Genomic DNA, 22059 nt, shown 5'->3' with positions numbered 1-22059 from the left:
TTCAATCCCTCCTGCCACCTGACTTATATTGATACTCGGGTGCCCTGTAGAATTGTATCCTTTACCTTTTATGTATTTTCACTCTCTTCCTACCAAAATGAATCACTTCACAATTCTAATATCAGGGATGTTCAAGATGTCAGAATTGAGGAGTCCCTCGAAGTCAAAGGCTTGTCGAGCTCACACAGCTTGTAAAAACTGACGCTATGGAGGGATTTGAAAGCACAAGTTAAAATCTTAAAATTGAGGTGTTACTTGACTGGGAGCCAATGTAGGTCAGTGAGTGCACATCATAATATGATTAGTTTACAGTTGAATAGTTATCGTAGCTACTATAATATGCTATTACAGATAATAGTTGGTTACTAATATACCAAATAAAAGGCACAAAAGAAAACCAGGATTATCTGTAATAATTTCGAGAAATCTCAGGTATGGTAATCTCTCTGGGTCCTTATAAATTAAGATGATCAGTCACATTGGTAACCTACCTAGTTTATGTCTGCAAAATGTCTTGCTTTCAATAACCTTTAAAAAATATTTGGATGAACACGTGAAGTGTCATAACATTCAAGGCTGTGGGCCTAGTGTGGAAAGATGGGACCAAACCTTTGGTGATATAAGCGTGATGGCCCGAAGAGCCTCTCCTGTTCTGTATGATTCTGTGATTCTATGAATCCACCACAGGGCAATGTAGTTTTGGGACCAACCAGACATCTACAAGACTCCAATAATTTTTAGCCATAAAGGAATTGCCACGTGTTAGTCATGTGCTCCTTTGATGGCTCCAATTGGTAAGACAGTATGAGTCTTGTCGATCAGGACATTGATAGGTTGGATCCAAACTCTTTGCTTATTTAACTGATATCAGCCAGAATTATGGCGGAAGTGTCACACTAACCTGTGAAGGATGGAAAGGTCTCCTAGATTTGTGCACCTGATCGTTATTGAGTGGATCCCTGTCTGCTTTCTGTAAATGGTTTGGATGGACTTGATGAAACAGAATTGCTCTCAGTCATAATGCTAACTATATTAAAATGGCAACTGATGCTTATATCCAAAATTCATCCCTGTGTGATAGATACATGGATGGCAATGTCACTGTATGACTAATCCAGTGGCTCAAGCTAATGGGCTAGGGACATTGGCTTGAAACTCATCACAGCAGCTGGTAGGATTTGAATTCAGTTCATAAATCTGGAATTGAAAGTTAGTTTCATTAGTGACATGTGTGAAGTTATCATTGGTTCTTGTAAAAACTCATCTGGTTCACTCCTGTCCTTCAGGGAGGGAAATCTGCCAAGCTTGCCCAGAGTGGCTTATATGTGACTCCAGATCCACAGTTCAGCCCTCCCAGTGAAATGGTCTAACAAGCCACACAGTTCAAGGGTAATTAGGCTGAGCGACAAATGCTGGCCTTACCAATAATGCCCACATCCTGTGGTGGGGGAATGGAGTCAGGTAGATGAAGCCTCCAGCGTGTGGGACAATGGTAGCCATATTGTGAAGGTGACCGACTATGGCTCAGAAAATAAAAGTAGCCAGGCAGGAGGCTGGAAGAACACAGCAAACCAGGCAGCATCAGGAGAAGTGGACGCTTCTGGTGAGAAAGCAAGTCAAAATCTACCTGGTCAGATGCAGCGTCCTATTAAGGAATTAGTTGTGATGTTCTACCTGGACATGAAAAGACAAGTTGGCCAATCGCCGCGGAAATTCAACTTGCAGCCCGAGTAAACGCACAGTTTATGAGATATTGCTAAGGCTGGGTCACTTTTTTTTAATTAAAAGAATAACTTTGCTCGGAACCCACATCAGTGGGAAACTTTCCCACGTACCCAGATTCAACAGATAAGAGTCCCCGTCCACATATTGCAATCTCTGGTCAAAAGACAGCCTCGGAAGCTTACATCCCCGGCTTCATTCTCAAACTGCCTTGCAGTAGAGTTGACCGGCAAACTCTGCCTGGATTTCAGAGGGCCCAAGACCCAGGGTGCGGCTCATAAGGGTGCCCGGAACTTTCCAGAAGGATTGGCTCAGGTTTGTGTATTTGCAGCACACTTGGCTTTGCAGTTCACGTCGAGAAGAGTACAGGCAAGTTTCCAGTTCGCACTTACAGAACGGTGCCACAATAAAGTTCTGCGGGCGTTTGTGGAACAGTGGTAGTGTCCCTACCTCTCAGCCAGAAGGCCCACCTGCCCCAGAGGTGTGCCATAATATCTCTGAACGGATTGGTTCAGAAAATGTCTAAAAAGAACGTTCGTGTTATTCTAAATGTGAACATCTGTCGCACCCAACATTAACAACCGTCGATCTTGCAAATACAAGAGGTGACTTTGGGATAATATCATGCAAGATTATTGCAAGGTTGGGTCGGGGATAAGGCTCTAGCTCACTACCTTTGCTGTAGGTTTGCGCCGAAACACATTCTCACAAAGATTTTTTCAGGAGGTTGAGTAGGGCATGTGCTCCAAAGGCAGAACCGCAGCTACAATTACCCAGTCTACCTTTGAGCAGTGACTGCGGCGTTAGCACAGGTTTGATTGACTCTCCGGGCTAACTTCACAAGGGGTAGAAATTTGGCCTTCTCCCTCTGTGGATAAGCTATGATCGATATCAGACAAAGAGCAATCTTTCCATCTCCCAGGACACAGACCTTGGAGAGGTCCCTCAGGAAACTTGCATTTATACCGCCCCCTTTACATCCTGAGAACCCTTTGAAGCACTTCATTGTTAAATTCCCTTGAAATATAGTTAGTCACGATGACATTACTCTGCACAATAAATCACATTTATTTTTCTTGACTGCTCTTCATTGTCAATTGGATCGTTGGATGGTATAGGTTGAAGTCACATGTTGTTCAGGACATCTTCATCTTTCCTTTTCCAATAGAACAACCGGTTCTTTTACCCCCTATCTGGAGGCTACAAGTGACGCTGTCTGGGTAGAGCGGCTACTTTAACTCAGTGCCAGAAATATTTGCATGTGAGAAAATTGGCTCAATTGCTAAGTCATGTACACAACATCAGCATCAACGATCCCTCTGCCCAAAACGTCCCGAGCACATTTTCTCACACAGCCAACCTGTCTCAGGGAATAAAAGAAAAATCCAATGCCATTTATTGTTGTCATTCCATGTTATACTTTACAAGTTGGGAGTAAACCTATTCTCTGCATTTGAGTTGGGAGTCCTGTTCTAGAATGAGCTGAAAAGTATTCCAAACGCTAACCTTTCACTGAAAGCACTGGAGATAATTCATTGCGCTTCCTACTATGTTATTCCTCTGTTTCCTCTGTCTGGCTCTCCATCTGCAGTGGGTGCAGTTTGCGTATATTTCTATAAATGTACAGTTGCACCTTCGCACATACATCAATTTCCAACATTATATGCAACCTACATCTGGGTGCATTAGCATCTATGTTTATCTGCATTTTATAGTCCATTCCACAGTCGTCTATTCCTTGAGAATGCGTTCAATCACGCAACAAGTGCATATATTAGCATGCTGCTGAAATATACTTAAAAGTGCTGGCTGTTAATAACTTGTCTGTTTAAAGTATCATCTCAACTCTGCGCAGGTTCTAATGCTGAGTGTAACTAAAGCACGGACATAGGTTGCCTGTGGAATAAGTGATGGTACGGACCATTTTGTACAGCATCCAAGCCATCCACAGACCAACACGTCTATATAGTTTATTACTCATATTTAAATGCACGTCATCTTGGATGTAGGAAATCTGTCACTTTGGCTTGTTATTTGGTACTTGGGCTGATCCTTGCAGTCAGTGTCGAAGACAGGTGCATAAGCTGAGGAGCCACTCGTTTGACAACTAGTATCAAAGGCTGTATTTGTCTGCGGTAAGTTGGAATGATGTCTACTTTCTGTGTGTGTGTGTGCGCGCGACTGAAAGGAGGCATTGCGGTGGAAGAAAACTCACTAGAGGATTTGGGCTTTTTTTTTCAGCCAGTAAGGCCACTGGGACTTGGCAAGTTTAACAGGTTGTGGTCACCGATAATACCATGAGTATTGTCGACGATCAACTGTCCCAGGGCAAGGGAAAGATTAAATATGTTTTCTCTTCGCAAAAGAGCGAGCCACATTTCGGTGCGTCTGGAAGCGAGTGGGTGGTGGTGATTTCAATAGTTTGGTGCAGTAAACATTGGGTAACCACATTTACCGGCCGGAATCGCGAGAATTTCCCAGAAATGTGTGTGATAGAGGTATTGAAAGACAAGATTGTTCCCTTACCTGTTCTATGCAAATCCCTTGGATCCTGTGCTGAACTCTATAGCTCTCGATAGTTAAGATAACCACGTGTGCAGGAAGTTAAGTTAAACTACTTTTTCAAGAGAGGGGCAAAAAGAAGTTCTTTTTTTTAAAAAATAAAATCAAACGCGTAACTTAACCCAGCCTACTGTCCTCGCTGTGTCTGAACTGAGTGTTCTGAAAAGACCAGTCATATAGTATCTGATAGCCCGCTATTTCCAAAAGCAATTATTCCCTTAATTCATTAGAATCACGTAAGCCCCGAAACGTCTCCCTGAGCGAATGTGTTGCGTAAATGTAGAAGCTTAAATCACCTCTGCATACGTGTGTCTTCCAGTCACTAAGGTGTAGAGAGTTTCGGCAGCGGATATTGCAAAGGGTTATTACATTCATAAGTCACACAAGTAGTGGGCGATTGACTGAGCAAGCAGAAGTTCCAATGATGACTTCAAATAAGGCACATTACCTTCCAGCATTTACTGGAGAGACGGGGTTTTAAGACTCTTCGCTTTCCCAGGCGGTGAATAACGATGGTAAGCGGGTTGTCAGGGAGGGGCTGGCTTGGAGGCGGGGTGGTCAGTCATTGCGATCGCTATTATTTTTAATAACGCCACGTTACCAATGGAAGGTGAGTGAAAATTTCTCACACCACTGGGAGATATCACCCACACACCCACACAGACACACACACGCACGCACACACATCCCTCTTCAAGTGAAGTTCAACTCATTCTTTTGGAAACCTGCAATTTGCTGGAGATTTTTTTTTTGGTGTGTGACCAGAAGGAGATGCCAGCAGTGGCGCAGAGACACTGTCTCTGCCTCTGGACCTGAAGGTCTGGGGAAGTGGGGAGGGGGGGGGGGGGGGGGAGGGCGAGGTTCAAGTGCCCCGGAGGTGTGTCATGTCATGTTCTGAGCAGGTTAATAGTTGAAAATATGAGAGGCGATAAGAACTGGGTAATGCGCCGGGTTTTGGGTTTCAGCTGAGTGTGTAGACTTGCCCCGCAAGGAGCATGTCATCAGATCTTATTGGGGCGATTGACTGGCAATGCCATATTCACGTGACACAGCGTAGGTAAGCAACATCTGATACAAATATGAAGCAACAAGACCTGAAAATAGAAGTGTTATGAAGTATTTGGGGAGGAGGGTGGTGGGGGCTGGAGGAAGAGAGCCATTAGCTGTTCCTGGGGTCCTGACGCCACGCTCAGGTGTACCTATTGTATATATCAGCACCCAGGACAGCGAGAGCTGCCTCAGCCTCAGCAAAACAACTCCATGCTAAGATATCGCGTCACCAGATGGTGATTGCCACGGAGAAGGAGAGGGTTAGAACTAAAAAAAAATCTTTCAAAGCTGAGAGCGTTACTATAAGACCAGCTGAGGCGCCGGTTGGGCTGAAGTTCATTACGGTGCAAGCAGAGTCTGGGGAAACGATCCTGCTAAAAAGGCAAGGTCTCTGCATTGTAACTTTGTGAGCTGGAAGGGTTGCTGAGGATGGCTTAAGGTGATGGCGTTTGAACATAGCAGGGTAAGTGAGACGCGTCTGCCGTGTTGGTTTGTCGCCCATTCTGGGTTGCAGTAAAGACCGTCCTGTGTGCCTCGGACAGGGACCACTGGTTTATTGAGCTGACGTTTCGCTGAGTGAGGTCAGTGATGCTGTGTAGGAACTGGACAGTCGTGTCCCCCCCCCCCCCCCCCCCCCCTGCCAAGTTCCACAGACGCGCACTTTATCCTGCTTGGTCCTGAGAGTGATTGTATTTTCTGAGCCGGGCGCAGGTGTGATTTCCATTCTTTCTGTGTCCGACTTGCGAGAGAGAATTGTGGGTTCAGGAGGGCGGTAGGTTCAAAGTAGCGTGCAAGACGAGGCGCGAGGTGTTTAGCGAAAAGGGGAGCCCAGCACCAGGGGACCTGGCTGTTTGGGAAGGATTGCCTCGCCAAAGCTATATATTCCCGCACACCTCCACAACACAGAGACTCACATCAGCAGACGGCGCTGTTTTCAGTAGAAACCCAATTTCCCACAACACTACCTCCACCCTCCACTTCCAAAACAACCCCGCAGTTACCCTGGCGGTGATCAATGCGAGTGAGGGGTCTCATTCAAGGCAGGGATCCCGAATTCGGTATCAACCGAGGCTAAATGCAGATGCAAACTTTTGGGGAGCGCTTGATACCATCAGGAGTGAATGAAACTAATAGTTCCACCTCAACACACACACACACAGACACACACACACACAGACACACACACACACACACAGACACACACATACAGACACACACATACAGACACACACACAGACACACACACACAGACACACAGACACACACAGACATACAGACACACACACAGAGACACAAACACAAAAGACATGTTTCAGGTTGGACCTTGATTTGGACGTGGAAGGGACTTGCGTAACTATACCCAGTGTTACAATGTTGTGACTCCGGAGGTTGTTGTAGAGGGATAAATATACGGTGACAGATTGGCTTTCGAAACTGGTCTCCGACCCCTTCCTGATGCTCTGTGCCCCAGGAGAGGTGGCCTTCGGTGTTAATATTGATCTTGGATACACTCTGGGAGGTGAGGGGGTCGCTATGCAGAGGTGTCTACACTGACTGCCCGCTGCTGAAGTTGGTCCTCTGATTCTGGGTTGACTCTCTTGCAGAATGCAGCTTCTGTCTCAGGAGCTAGACTCATTCCATAAGGATGAGGGGAGGGAAAGGGCTATTGGACATCGGTGGGTTCTCTGTCATTTCGCCTAATCCGTCCTTGCCAGCAGCTAGAGACGGTGACAGTGTAGTCAGGGCTACCGGAGATCTCCCTATAGACACCAACCCTTCCTCTACAGAAATCCCAAACGACCGAGATACCGGATCTAACACGCCGTCCCCAAACAGAAACAGCAAGGTAAAGGTGATTTCCATCCTGGACCTGAAGAAACGGGAAGCAGAGTAGGCCGCTCGGCCCGTCGAGCCTGCTCCTGTTTCTATGCGGTGTGCTAATGCTCCCACATTAAGCCGGGCCTTTCCATTCGGGACAAGGAAGAGTATATTTCCTTCGCCGGTTGTCAGTGAGACTGGGGAGAGGAGGTTTTCATTGGATGGTGGTTACCACGGCAACGTGAGGAGCAGCTTTGCCACCAGCTCTCTCTCTCTCTCTCTCGGTCCCTGTGATAATGATGCCCACAGTTTGGATTCGCTCTGAACAGCTTCCCACCTAAAGCGTGCTGCTGTCATCAGTGCGCCACTCCGCTGGCTGTGTCTATTATTACATCCAGGTCCCCTGGCACCAGAGCCTAAAGGAAGAAAAAAAATAACTCCCAGTCAAAACAGGGTTTCTTCAAGCTCCGAGCTCTGCTTGTGCCAGAACAACAAACAGGGTTTCTTCACCTGGCCTTGAAAGCGGGATGGTTCTGAAAAAAGTGAGAGCAAAAGAAATTGCCTCTCTCCATCTCAGCATCTCTGAGCGCAGGATGTATGTGAGGGTGAATTCTGGGTCAGGCTAAGTTGTTGTCCAAGGGCTGCCTGGACACTGGGTGGTGGTGGGAGAATCCTGAACTGAGTGTAGAACAGGACTTGCTCGTGTCGTGTGTAAAGCCATCAGTTTGTTTGGCAGAGTGTGGTGAGTGAGACGGGGGTGGTTTGGGGGGGGGGGGGGTAGACGCGCCGTAAAACCAGCCAGGAAAGGGGGGGTTTCAGCCCCGGAGTTTGTCATGGGGGTAACACAGTATTTTTTCTATCGGGGCCTGTCCTCTCAAAGACGAACCGTTTAAAAAAAAAACACCTCACTTGTTTAAGTTGTTACCGAGTTTATCCGCGGGAGCGTTTGGAGGCGTGAGTCCCGATCTGATTATTTGCTGCTTCCATTGGGAATTTTCCGTGATGTATAAGTCATTCTAGTGCAGGTGGAATTGCACTGAGTCTGTTTTAATGAGATCTAGATTCAAAGGGCTCTCTTAGCGTTTCGGTTCGGTGCAAACACTTTCCAAAGAGAAGTGCAAATGCAGAACGAATTGTGTCAAGTGCAGTTAATTGCAAGTAAAACATTGGACAGACCGAGACTGTGAAAGAGCAGACAGAGAGTGAGAATAAAACTCCCATAAATATTCAAACATTTTTACTAAGGGCGATTTTTTTTTTCATTTCTTGCCCCCGTGCTGAAATGTAAACTTTCTGGGCGATAATTAATCTCAAATGTAGGCGTATGACGTCTGAGAAACTTTGGGAAAGTGAGGACTGCAGAAGAGCACAGTTCAAGAGCACCCCTCACTGGCCTGGTCACCATGTCCACCTACTCTTTCGAACCGACCTTCTTTTAAAAAAATCGTAATTGTATTTGCTGGAATTACCCGAGATTTTCACCATTAATGTGATTATTCCAAGTATCGACTCCAATGACACCTGCGTCTGTCTGGACGACTGGAGGACGCGAAGGGCGCCATATAAACGCAAACGATCGACAGTAGGGGAGAAGGGAGGGAGGGTGGTCAATCTGCTCAACCACATATAGGCTTTCTGCGGCTCGTTTAGACAGAGCTACCAATCCCCTCTCCCGACCCCAACCACCCCAATATCACTAAGCGAGGCAGATCATTCGGTTCATTCGAATTCCAACTCTGGATTTGTTTTGTGTGTATATTTTTTCCCACTACTTTGGGGGAAAGTTTTATCATGTTTTGAACCGCCGCCTTCCCCCCGCTCTCCCCCCCCACTCCCCAGCTCCCAGCCTCCAAGCTGCCATTGATGTTCGGGATCAGAATTCAAGCGGAGTAACTCTACAAGAGCGGAGAAAGTGAGGACTGCAGATGCTGGAGATCAGAGCTCAAAATGTGTTGCTGGAAAAGCACAGCAGGTCAGGCAGCATCCAAAGAACAGGAGAATCGACGTTTCGGGCATGAGCCCTTCTTCGGGAATGGCTGAAGAAGGGCTCATGCCTGAAACGTCGATTCTCCTGCTCCTTGGATGCTGCCTGACCTGCTGTGCTTTTCCAGCAACACATTTTCAGCTCCTATCTCTACAAGAGCAACATGGTTCTGTCCAAAGATGTAGCGAGGCGCCGATGCATCAGCTCGGTGTTGAACCCAGGATTCCTGGCTATCTTCATAGAATTTAGATGGGCCTATGGATCATTTCCCATTGATGTGTGAAAGTGCGCCTCCTCTTCCCCGGCAGAGAGCAGGGTTAGAGTTAACCCTAACCCTGACCCTGACCCTGACACCCTATCGCAGGCCGCTGAGTGGGAGCAGTCAGAGAGTCATAGAGATGTGCAGCATGGAAACAGACCCTTCGGTCCAACCCGACCATGTCGACCGGACATCCCAACCCAATCTAGCCCCCGCCCCCTCGCCAGCACCCAGCCCATATCCCTCCAAACTCTTCCTATTCAGATACCATCCAAATGCCTTTTAAATGTTGCAATTGTACCAGCCTCCACCACTTCCTCTGATTCCATAAGTTTCACCAAGAGACACAAGTAGCATTGAGGATGATGAATTAAAGCCAAGTCCCGTGTGTTTGGAGGCGTGGGCATCATCCCTTTGGTATCATTGGGAAGATAAACGGGGTCGTTATCATCCCCCAACCCCTACCTCACGCCCTACGTCTTGGCCAATTTACATCCCGCAGCCTCACTAAAAGAAGATGAGCTGGTCTTTATCGTGTTGCCATTAGCGGGACCTTCCTGCGAGCTAATCGGCTGTCGCCTTCACCAGACTCGACTCAAAATTATTTCACTGGCTGTCGAGCCCTACGAGACCGCTCGAGGACGTGGAGGGCGCTATATAAATGCAAGTGTTTTTTTTGATCAACAGTGTTTACTTGCTGAAAACAAAAAAAAATGCTGGAGATCACAGCGGGTCAGGCAATATCCGTAGATTCACTGGGCTCTCCAGCATTCGTAGGTAAAAACAATGACTGCAGATGCTGAAAACCAAATACTGGATTAGTGGTGCTGGAAGATGCTACCTGAACTGCTGTGCTCTTCCAGCACCACTAATCCAGTCTCCAGCATTCGTTGCCTACAGTACAGATTCCAGCATCTGCAGCCATTTGCCCCCACCTCGTGTTTACTTGCTGCTGTGTTTGAACAGAAGTAAGAGAGTGCGCAGTGATGTGGGTACACTGTCTTGTTGGGAGAAAGTGAGGACTCCAGATGCTGGAGATCAGAGCTGAAAAATGTGCTGCTGGAAAAGCGCAGCAGGTCAGGCAGCATCGAAGGAGCAGGAGATACTGTGTTGCTGGGACTGTTCAGACCGTCTCCGCCCGGGGAGCCATACCCATGGTGACCGGGGACTTGGCGCAGTCACTATCCCCTCACCTGGGTCTGAAGTGAGCGGCTCAGGAGCACGGGCTGGTGTCCCTGTCACATACATGGCGCGGCTTGTCTCGCCATCAGCTCTGCATTGTGTGAAAGTTTGCCCCTCGCAAATGATGGAGTCTGCTCTAACGCGGTGATAACAGAGGTTTGACACACACACACATACACACAGGAAACTAAATGGAAGGGAGAGAGGGGGAGAGAAAGTAAGGGTGTGGTCTTAGAACTGTACGTGAAAGACACGTTCAGACAGCAATTTAAATTTCCACGACTTCGTGAGAAACGAAAGAAAATGCAAGGAAAATATCTATGTAGACTGGGCTAGAGACATGCATGGATACGAACCGCCTCTCCAAGACCTTGTAAAGTGATAGCAATTAGCGAGGAGGTATTTATATCAGATTGTGACAGGGCAAGGGGCCGCTTCAGTCATTGATAAACTTAGCAACGGCAGATTAATAACTAGCGCTGCGCAACATTTCGTTATCATTCTAAAAATGAAACAAGATCGAGAGTCAAATTGACTGGAGAGGATGTGGGGTGGGGGGGAGGTGGGGAGAAGAGTGGGAAGGAAAATACAAGAATCACGTGAACGAGGGGGGTGGTGGTGTTTGAGAGCACGTCACCATTGCCTTGTTGAGCTGATCCAGGGATACCCAGCGTCGTTTGAAGTTGGAGCAGTGTTTGTGTGTGTGTGTGTGTGTTTGTTGGGGAGGGGAGAGGGAATGGATTGAACGCAGGAGAGTGGCGGTCTCGCTGTTGGAATACCGGATGGGGCTGTCGTGTTTGTATGAAATTACTGACGGGTCCAGGTAGTTTCCGCCATCAATAATTTACCATTGGCAGAACAGAAGACGCCGTTTCCACCAGGCAGAAGTGTGCAAGCTCATGAAATCCAACCGATGTAGTTGCATTGCAGAAATTGACACAGAGCGGTGGGTTATTTCAACACACACACACACACACATCGCTTCGTGTAGTGTATTTTAGCGGATGCTAAGTTCGGTGAATATAGTTCACGGGGAGTTTGCAAAACAAAACACCAGACAATAGAGCAGCTGTAAACCTATCGTGGGCACTTCATAAATAACCAATGCGGCTTATTAACTAGATTGAGTTCGAGGTACTACAAGCAGCAGAGGTCATTGTATCGCAACGCCAGTCCTTTGACACCCGAGTCCCGATCAAGGGGGAATTGTGGCTGGATTTTAGTAACATCTCCGCGGTGCTCAGTGCCGAGAAGGAATTCCGTGCAAAGCTCGGGCGAAATGCGAGAATTTGGTTGCAGTCCACTTAATGGGCATCCACTTGTGTTTCGGGGGAGCAAGTCGGTTTGCACTTCAAAATTGAGGGTTGGATGGTCAATTTCTGTGCCTTAATTGTCTTTCGGGTGCGGAACGTTTTCACATTTTACTAAGAAGGGGAATAACTCGCTATCGCCTATAATGCTAACGGCGGCGAGATTTGAAATCGTGCGGAGGCTGGGGGTGGGGGTGGGGTGGAGGTAGGGGGAGAGCTGTCTACCAGGCTGCTCTCAGGGTGACGGTAGTTGTCGAGATGTAAGTCATTCCCCTTTCTGCTGTCAAGTAGCCAGAACATATTGTCTGCAGGACACGCTGTCGAGGGCTGTAATACACACACACACACACATACACACACACACATACACATACATACACACACATACATACACACATACATACACACATACACACGCATACACACACATATACACATACACACACATACACACGCACATACATACACACACATACACACACACATACATACACACACACATACACACACATACATACACACGCACACATACACACACATACACACAGACACATACACACGCACATACACACATACACACACATACACACACACATACACACATATACACACATACACGCACATACACACATACATACACACACACATACATACACACACGCACATACACACATACACACACATACATACACGCACACACACACATGTACACACATACACACACATATACACACATGCGCGCACACACACACGCGCGCGCGCACGCCTTGCAACAAATAACTTGCAGATCTCATAAAGATTTAATAAGAAACCCAAGCTTTGACAGCGCTGCCGATCAGAGCACCAGGGAGCTGGGAGGGAGGACCCCACAGCACTGAGTTTGCTAGCCCTTTTTACAGCAAGATGTGAACATGAACTAACAAACTCACGCCAAAAAAAGACTGATAGTTTATAATCCGAACATTTCCTGCCTCGAGTCTATTTTAACCGAAGGTCAGTACTAATTGATCATTTTGTTTAAGCGGTGTGTTTTGGGGATGTGGGAGGCGTGTCCTAATTTACTGAGTGCTCACAAATGTTCCTCTTAAATTAATGCTTAATATGACTGTACAGAAAGTGTGTTCACTGCACTATATAACACAAGGGGAAACTTGCACAACAGTTCATGCCCTCATCTCGTATGCCCGAAATATTATTCGAAAATGATATTTGCAATCTGATTTGAATGCATTGTAACGGTGGGACATGTGTGCGTCAATGAGTTTGTAGCGTCTGATATCGACATCTTGCAGGGTTTAAAGATCAGACTTGTTGCAGTTCCAACGTGTTTATTTTTGCAATCCAAGTATGCGGGCGGTCCGCTCCCAGAGTTGCAGCGATCTGCTCTGACTCAAAACCCATGACATTTTCCTGCTCGACTTGTCCCTGTAAATAAGTGCTTTGGCACAAGTCATCTCAATTAATTAGTCAGAAGAATGTGAAATTCAGATATTATCTCCACAATCTCATACTCAGAAGCAGCTGTGCACTCAACTGCGTGCAAGACTGCCACCAAGTGGTGATTGAGGGCAGTGCAGTGTTTTGAGCCGGTGAAAAAGTTTTTCAATTAAAATGTCAGCGGAAGAGGTGGGGGGGGGGGGGAATATCGCGAAAAATTCAAATCGGGAAAAAAAAGAAGGGCTGTTCTTAAGGTTTAAACAAAACGCAATCGATTCAAACTTTGAGAGACTGTCACCATCCACAGGACAGGTTCAGCTATACCGAGGGAGACAGTGGTGTTCTGCTATTATGTCACTTCACTATTTCAGTCCTCATCTTCCTGGGATAGGTGTTCGCATTCCACGGCAGCATGGAGTGAGATTTGAATCCCATAACATTCGGAATTGAAAGCCCTCCATAATCGATGGTTTGATTTCGGGTTGCCTTGTCAGGGAAGGACATTTGCCACATCCTTCCGACGTGTGACATCAGACACACAGCATTGCTGGGGGCCCTGGATTACTTTTTTTCCCTGGAAAGGTCGAGCAAAACCATTCAGTTCAAGGGGCAGTTCAGGACTATTGAACAGGTTAATTCAGAGCAACTTGACTCAGCGGCCGCGGTTCTTTGTTTCATTTGAGTATTTTTGTTTCCATTGCTGGATTATTGGGGCGAGGGGCTGAGACAGTGACTGTTCACCTGCGAGAGAGGGAGCCCAATTGCGGACTTGGGAGTTGGGGGGATGGTTGGGGGGTGGAGGGGGGGGGGGGGGAACGCCTTTTGTGGACACACGCCTTTTGTTTTGCAGAACAGAGCAAACACCCTCTGAATGGGCTGGTTCAACCGAGAGAGAATAAGAGAGCAAGTCAATATTGGTAACACTGGATTCACCTGCACAGCTCACCCTATGGGAGAGAGGCGGGGGGAGGGGGTGGGGGGGAGAGGTGCTGACAGTGTTCAACACCGATGTCCTGGCTCCCCCTGCCGCCTGTAGCGCGGTCCTGCTCCTTCAGGGAAAAGGTGCTGAGTGACCAGGGTTTTATATTTAGAAAGCCAGTGACAATGACGCAATTCCAAAGCGAGTGCGTGCAATCTGAAATGTAAATCAGGTCTTTTGAAATGCAAATCAGGCTGAGCTGGCCTCTTTGTCCCAGTGACTCCCCCCCACCCCAAAAAAAACCACAGCGTGTCCACATGAACCGGGAGAAGGGATAGGACGGGCTGCTTGGAGCGAGTTGCACTGTCTGGGAATCCTCGGCTGGCCGTGCCTGGTTCGGGGATGACTCGCTGCCGCGCTCCGAGTGGACCACGCTCTGAGGATGGTTTGAGCCAGAGGCTGCCCCCAACCGAGAAGTGAACTCGTCGGTCTGTCCACTCATTGTGGGGGAGATGAAGGGCACATGGTGAGTGTGAGTGAGTGTAGGGGGAGACGAAAGGGTGGGGGGGGTGGGGGGGGGGGCGGGGGGTGTTTCAGGTGAAGCTCCAGTTAACAGAAACAGAACCAGAAATCGCTGGAGAAACTCAGCACAGGCTGTCTCTCTCCACTGACCTGCCGGGTTTCTCCAGTGATTTCTGCTTTGTGTTCCACATTTCACAGTTGTGTTTTATTGAAGTACGGTATCTGATCGTAGCGGGTGGGGGTGATGAGGAAGAACCTTGTTCCCCATGCGTGTGATCTGAGAGAAGTATGATCCCAATACTCAGCCGAGATCCCATTGAATAGCGAGTCAGGCTCGAGGGGCCGAATGACTTACTCCCAGTTGGCTACTACTTTGGCTGGTCAGTGAACAGCCATGGAGTACTGTCCTTACCTGGTCTGGCCTACATGTGACTCCAGACCCCCAGCACTGTCAGTAACTCTTCCTTCTGAGCAAGTATAGTTGCATAATAACGCCGTCCATGTCCCACGAACAAATGGAAGAAAAATACTCTGGACTTTCGGTATTCCTTCTATCCATTAGGAGAAAGTGAGGACTGCAGATGCTGGAGATCAGAGCTTAAAAATGTGTTGCTGGAAAAGCGCAGCAGGTCAGTCAGCATCCAAGGAGCAGGAGAATCGACGTTTTGGGCATAAGCCCTTCATCATTTCCTTTGATGCTGCCTGACCTGCTGCGCTTTTCCAGCAACACATTTTTTAAATTCCTTCTATCCATCCCCAGCACAGGTGAGACCTACCTGGGTCCAGCGATACCTGTGTTCACTGAATAACTCTATGTGTCCCAGTGCCTTTCCAAAGCGCCGTGCCCAGAGCTAGTGAGAAGTGGTTAAGGAAATTACTCAGAGTGTGGACTCCTGTAGGCAGGGCCATTACTGATGGGCCGAAGGGAGAGTGTGAAGAATGCGGAGTTCCTGGGGGAGATTGGTGACGATTCCAGTCATAGGGAAAGGGTGATGCCTTTGGGTGGGACTTTAACACAAGGATGCGAATTTTCAGTCTGGGTCAGTGAAAGTGTGTGGCGGCGGACGGGAAGCAAGGTAGGCACAAGGTGAAAGGCGGCAGAGAGTTTAGCAAAGGTTGACTTCTGGGCGATGAAAGAGTCCAGTCAGTAACACACTAGAACAGTGAACTCCACCGGCATCGAAGTGGTTAGTGAGGGTTTCACTAAACAGTGCCCTGTGAGTAGGGAAGGGATAGGTCATGTTTACCAGAATCAGATGTGCGGCTAGAAACTGGGCTGATGCTGGGGACTGGGTTGGTGCTGGGGACTGGGTTAGTGTTGGGGACTGGGCTGGTGTTGGGGACTGGGCTTGTGCTGGGGACTGGGCTAGTGTTGGTGACTGGGCTGGTGTTGGGGAACTAGGCTAGTGCTGGGGAACTGAGCTGGTGCTGGGAACATGGCTGGTGCTGGGACAGGGCTGGTGATGAGGACAGGGCTGGTGTTGGAGACTGGGTTGGTGTTGGGGAACTGGGCTGGTGTTGGAGATGGTGTTGGTGTTGGGGACTGGGCTGGTGATGGGGACTGGGCTGGTGTTGGGGAACTGCTTTGGTCCTGGGAACTGGGTTGGTGATGGGGACTGGGCTAGTGTTGGGGAACTGAGCTGGTGCTGGGAACATGGCTGGTGCTTGGGACAGGGCTGGTGATAAGGACAGGGGTGGTGTTGGGGACTGGGCTTGTGTTGGGGACTGGGTTGGTGATGGGTACTGGGCTGATGCTGGGGACTGGGCTTGTGTTGGGGACTGGGTTGGTGATGGGTACTGGGCTGATGCTGGGGACTGGGCTGGTGTTGGGGACTGGGCTGGTGTTGGAGACTGGGTTGGTGTTGGGGAACTGGGCTGGTGTTGGAGACGGCATTGGTGTTGGGGACTGGGCTGGTGATGGGGACTGGGCTGGTGTTGGGGACTGGGCTGGTGCTGGGGACTGGGCTGGTGCTGGGGACTGGGCTGGTGATGGGGACTGGGCTGGTGCTGGGGACTGGGCTGGTGCTGGGGTCTGGGCTGGTGTTGGGGACTGGGCTGGTGCTGGGGACTGGGCTGGTGCTGGGGACTGGGCTGGTGCTGGGGTCTGAGTTGGTGTTGGGTCTGGGTTGTGTTGGGGACTGGGCTGGTGCTGGGGACTGGGTTGGTGATGGGGACTGGGTTGGTGATGGGGACTGGGTTGGTGTTGGGGTCTGGGTTGGTGTTGGGGTCTGGGTTGGTGCTGGGGACTGGGCTGGTGATGGGGACTGGGTTGGTGATGGGGACTGGGTTGGTGCTGGGGACAGGGCTGGTGCTGGGGACTGGACTGGTGTTGAGTGGGGGCGCGTGGGGTTCAAACGTTGGACCCCTTTAAACCCGAGGCAGGGATGCGAATTGTAGCGAGGATATGACAGTGAGTGACCAGGCGTGGCAATTTCCACTTTGCCAATCATTACTTGGAGAGAGTTGCGGTGGATTCAGGATGTTGCTCCCTCGCCTGTTCCCATCTTCTGGCTGGATTCTCCATACGAGCCTGCCTTTTAGACGGGGGTAAACTCATTTGGGACCGAGCTCTCAAACTCCGCTCGGAGATTTATGAACACCGTCAGGGATTTCCGTGCTCTCTAACAGCAGCTGATTTACTGCAATGAGAGAAATGTTCTTTAATTACCGGATTCTTTCTCTCTCTCACTCACTACTTGCAGTACACTGACGCCACATTTAGGTGTCAGAATTCTATAAAGTGCTGCTTAATAAAAATCCTGGTCATTTTTTTTGTTGCGTCGATTATTCGCAACTGCTCCATGAAATAACTTTTCATTTTCCTTCTTTTGAAAGTTTGCAATTAATTAAGTTCAGTTTATCCCCAGCAATTTGCTGCAGTATTTTTATTGGCTGACCATAACCCAGTAACAGATGTCCTGACTGTAAAAAAAACAGTAAAGAGTAGTTTCCTTTCAATTGACAATGGTCGGGTGTTTATTTTGTTAAATTACAAAGTTGTATTAATTGTAATGCAGTAATTTTTGAAGGGTTTGTACTGTACATGCACTGATGTTGCAGAATGCCCTTTCACAAGCTGCCGAGGATGTTAATGATTAATGACGATAATAATTGCTTAACTTCTGTCCTGTCAAAACCGGGAGGATTTGGCTAACAGAGTAGGGACTGACTGGCTCTCCCAGTCCCAGTCCTGTAGTAATTCTGGTGCTTTCATTAGTTCGAGAGCGTTTCAGTAACCGGTGCTGCGCAGGGAGTGTTTTATCTCCACCCATTGACACCCACGCCCTCCTTCCATTTCCACCCACTCCCCCTACCCCAACCTCCCACCACTTCTCCTCAACTTTCAAAACGCTCCAAATTCTCACTTCCGGCCAAACGAGGTGTCATTGAGGCCTACAGCAAGGTGCAAAGGCCCTTCGACCCATCGGGTCTGTACCAGTCAAAAACAGCCACCTAACTTCAGTCGATATTTGTAACGCTGAGATATAGCAACCGCGAACACCTTCAATGGGATACGAAACATTTCAGAACCTCCTTAAATACACAGCAAACTCAACGTTCACCATAAAGACCAACCCTGCCCAGTTCTGCCCACCTCTTTGCACAGGGGACGATGGTATTGCCCCTGCCTGTGAGCCAGGAGGCCAGGGTTCAGGTCCCACCTGCTTCAGAGCTGTACCATCCTATCTGTGAATGGGTGATTCGGAAAATATCCAGTTCTGCCGTTAAATATTAAGTCTGATTGATTGTAAAAAAAAATCAGTCGGAACTGATGAAGGGTTACTGGACTTCACACGTTAACTCTGCTTTTTCTCCACAGATGCTGCCAGCGCTGCTGAGTTTCTCCAGCAACTTCTGTGATTGTAAAGTCATGTTAGTCTTCTGACCGTTTAGAAATGTAACTATAAAATGTGAATGTAAACAGGAGGCGATGTCTTATGTTTGGAAGACTATCTGAACAGATATGCAATCAGCTTCAATTCTTTAAAAAATGTCATGTCTAAATTCAAGAACTTTTCACTGATGCAATATTCACTGAATCAAAATGCGTGTGTGGGGGGGGTGGGTGTTTTGGGGGGGATGTGGGGTGTGTGTGTGTATGTGTCTGTGTGTTTATGTGTCTGTATGTGTGTGTCTCTGTATGTGTGGGTGTGTGTCTGTGTGTGTAACAGCTGTATGTAACATCGGCTACTTACATTAATTTCAATTGCCAATTATATAGAAGTCCTGGATATTTCTCCGTTAGCTGGTGTGACAGACGTGGGGAATGACTCAGAGGGGGCTCAGGGAGACCTGGACGTACTTTAAAATGAATAAGATCTCATGGAATTGCCATGTTAGTGAACCGACTGCAGTGACCTCAGACTGAATGCCTTGCCAGTTGGCCAAAGCAAATGGATGTTGAGATTTCAAAATTGGATGAATGTGGTTATATACGGACCCCGGAAGACAACAACATGAGACATTTGCTGGGATCCAAAACTCGGGGTAATTTGTAAACACGGACCAAATTGGTTAAAAACATTGGGAAAACTCGGAGCAATTGTTGTAAAAGAGAGAATCAGAAGTTAATCCCTAGCATTGATGACAGTTTGAGGTCTGTGCTGATCTTAAAGATTTAATTGGAGTGAATGCAGCGTTCTGTTTCTTGGTGGTGATAGTGGTTTGGGTTTTTTTTAACATCAGGGACAATCTCATAGTCATTAAACATCCGGGAAGGGATCGAGTCGCTCTTTAACGAAGGACGGTGGAGGGGACAGGGTGGTGTAATGTTGTTACTTGGAGACACTAAGCCATTAAGTCACCAGTCAGCCCAAGTCAATAGTCTGCAAACTGAACTTCTCTATTGTGTGCTAACCGTTGGAATAATCATGTTCTTGGTGCTTCCCCCCCCCCCCCCTTCCCATCTTCTCTCCCCCTCCCTCCTTTTCTCCCTCTTCTCTACACCCTTCTGTCTGCACCCCCTCTGTCTCTCCACCTCCCTTCCCTTCCGCTCCCTAACCCCCCATTCTTCTCTCTGCGCACTCTCCCTCCCTCTCCCTCTCTTCCTCGCCCTCTCCCTACCTCCGTCCCTCTCCCATCTTCTCTCCCTCCCCCTCCCCGTCCCTCTCCCTCCATCTCCCCCTCCCTTCCTCTCCTCGTCCCTCTCTCCCTCCCTCCCCCTCTCCCTTCCTTCCTCCCTCTCCCTCTCCTTCACTCCCTCTTTCTCCCTCTCCTTCTCCCTCCCTCTCCCTGTCCATCCCTCTCCCTCTCTCCCCCTCCCGCAGGCACACCAGCTGAGGAGAGTAATGAACATCTTGTTCCTTGCTATGGTTATCTCATCCTGTGGTTGCCCGCAAGCTGCCCCGATGAACGAAGCTGTGGACCGAGGAGCCTCGCCCTACCCGGGGCTGCGGTCTTACGGGACTCTGGCCGGTGGAGGGGGGCCAGGGGGCTCCTCTTCCCGGGGACTCGGGGCTTTGGCCAACTCGGTGGGCCATGTGCTTGAAGAGCTCCTGGAGGTGGACAGGGAGGCTCGGCCGAGCGACGGCGGAGGGGGAGGCTCAGACAAGGACGGCGATTTGTACTCGTCCCGGGTGATGCTGAGCGGCCAAGTGCCTTTGGAACCGCCTTTGCTCTTCCTGATGGAGGAGTACAGGAACTACTTAGAGGCGGCAAACATGTCGGCCAGGGTGAGGCGCCACTCCAACCCAGCGCGCAGGGGGGAGCTCAGTGTCTGTGACAGTATCAGCCAATGGGTGACGGCAGACAAGAAAAAGACAGCAGTGGATATGTCGGGCCAAACGGTCAGCGTCCTGGAGAAGATTCTGGTCCAGAATGGTCAGCTCAAGCAGTACTTTTACGAGACCAAATGCAATCCCAAGGGTTTCACTAACGAAGGCTGCAGAGGAATAGACAAGAAACATTGGAACTCTCAGTGCAAAACCAGCCAATCTTATGTCCGAGCCCTCACTATGGATAGCAGGAGAAAAATTGGGTGGAGATTTATAAGGATAGACACTTCTTGTGTATGTACATTGACCTTTAAGAGAGGCAGATAGTGAATTAGTGTATATAGATTTTATTGAGAAGTTATCTATTTGTATATAAATATTACATACAGCGTAAATTATTCCGTGGAAGCGATACAGAAAACTTTATGGACTGCATGTATAAATGAAGTTTATACAGTAAAAGAGGTGGCTTTATGTCTATTTATTGAACATATCCATGACTCCAGAAAAGGGAAAAAAAAACAATTATTTGCGCACAATTTCAAAAAAAAACAATAAGCCTGTATTACATTCCTCAAAACATCGCGGTTTGTTGAATGACGTTGCCAAGAAATGAAACAGTTTAAAAAAAAATGCATGCTGCTTCAGTTTGAACAAGAATCTGTCCATTGGAAAGTCCAACTCAACATTCCGTCTCGTTAGACAGTAAGTGGCTTTATTCCTCGTTAGTATTATGTTTGTTGACTGCTTTACCTTCTACCGATGGTGTTGGAATTAAAAAAAAGTCAAGGTGCTGACGTGAATCTTTATTAGTTTTTTTTAATTTTATTTCCCTGGGGATAGGACTGTCAACGCTTTGTGCAGTACACTGGCTCCAGTGGGACACCGAGTTGATGGCCGCGTCATTTTATTTTCTTGCCGTTTGTGCTGCATTAAAGAATGGGACACGCCTGGTGTTGGAATGGATTCATTGGATGTGTTTCCCTCCGCCCCCCATTCTCCCGCAACATTCATAAAGTACTTCTACAAGTTGACCCTGAAGACTAATTCTGAAATACCCGAATTTCACTGAAGGACACCTGCTCATTATGGGGAGGGAGGTGGGGTTCAGGAATACCGGTGTGGAAATCTTTCAAAACCTGAAGTTATGCAGAAATTTGGACACTAGTTATATTAAAAGGACAGTCAAGTATATACAGTTGGGGGGAGGGGGCATGTAGTGGAGGGTGCAATGGGTATTTTGTTGGGGCGAAAGCAGTGGAACCCATCGGGGAGAGGAAGGTTTGTAAATTCCCTTACATTTTACCCAGTCCCCCAAGTGCACCTAAATGCAGACTTTCTATCAAAGAGAGATCTAAAGGTCTGTTTATCAATGACCAGTAAGCTCCTCGGCAGTTATCTGGAAGGCAATTCCAAAATACACAGCATGCACACTTTCTAATGTTCATTTCTGAACAGATATTCATTGTTAGAAAGCATCAAGATAAATTGACTATCAAATGGAATCAATGACAAACTTCAACCTAAATCAGCACAGACCTCCCAGCAAACCTGGCTATATCACTTGGCTGTCACTTCAT

General features: G+C 48.1%; 1 protein-coding gene across 6 annotated transcripts; it reads left to right on the top strand.

Moving 5' to 3' along the window:
* The first annotated feature begins 3789 nt into the window (after positions 1-3789).
* bdnf (brain-derived neurotrophic factor) lies at positions 3790-21276 on the top strand. Of its 6 annotated transcripts, none has more exons than XM_072592714.1 (2): positions 3790-3857; positions 20033-21276. In XM_072592714.1, the coding sequence occupies exon 2, from the start codon at positions 20054-20056 to the stop codon at positions 20804-20806; it is 753 nt and encodes a 250-aa protein (XP_072448815.1). In that variant the 5' UTR covers positions 3790-3857; positions 20033-20053; the 3' UTR covers positions 20807-21276. The 6 variants fall into 6 exon arrangements, with proteins under 6 accessions (XP_072448815.1, XP_072448812.1, XP_072448810.1 ...); XM_072592711.1 differs by lacking the exon at positions 3790-3857 and adding an exon at positions 4685-4799; XM_072592709.1 differs by lacking the exon at positions 3790-3857 and adding an exon at positions 5514-5797.
* The last annotated feature ends 783 nt before the right edge of the window (positions 21277-22059 follow it).

The sequence above is a fragment of the Chiloscyllium punctatum genome, chromosome 22 (assembly GCF_047496795.1).
Source record: "Chiloscyllium punctatum isolate Juve2018m chromosome 22, sChiPun1.3, whole genome shotgun sequence".
NCBI lineage: Eukaryota > Metazoa > Chordata > Chondrichthyes > Orectolobiformes > Hemiscylliidae > Chiloscyllium > Chiloscyllium punctatum.
The sequence above is the reverse complement of the archived record's forward strand: the minus strand, read 5'-3'. Positions and strand labels throughout refer to the sequence as shown.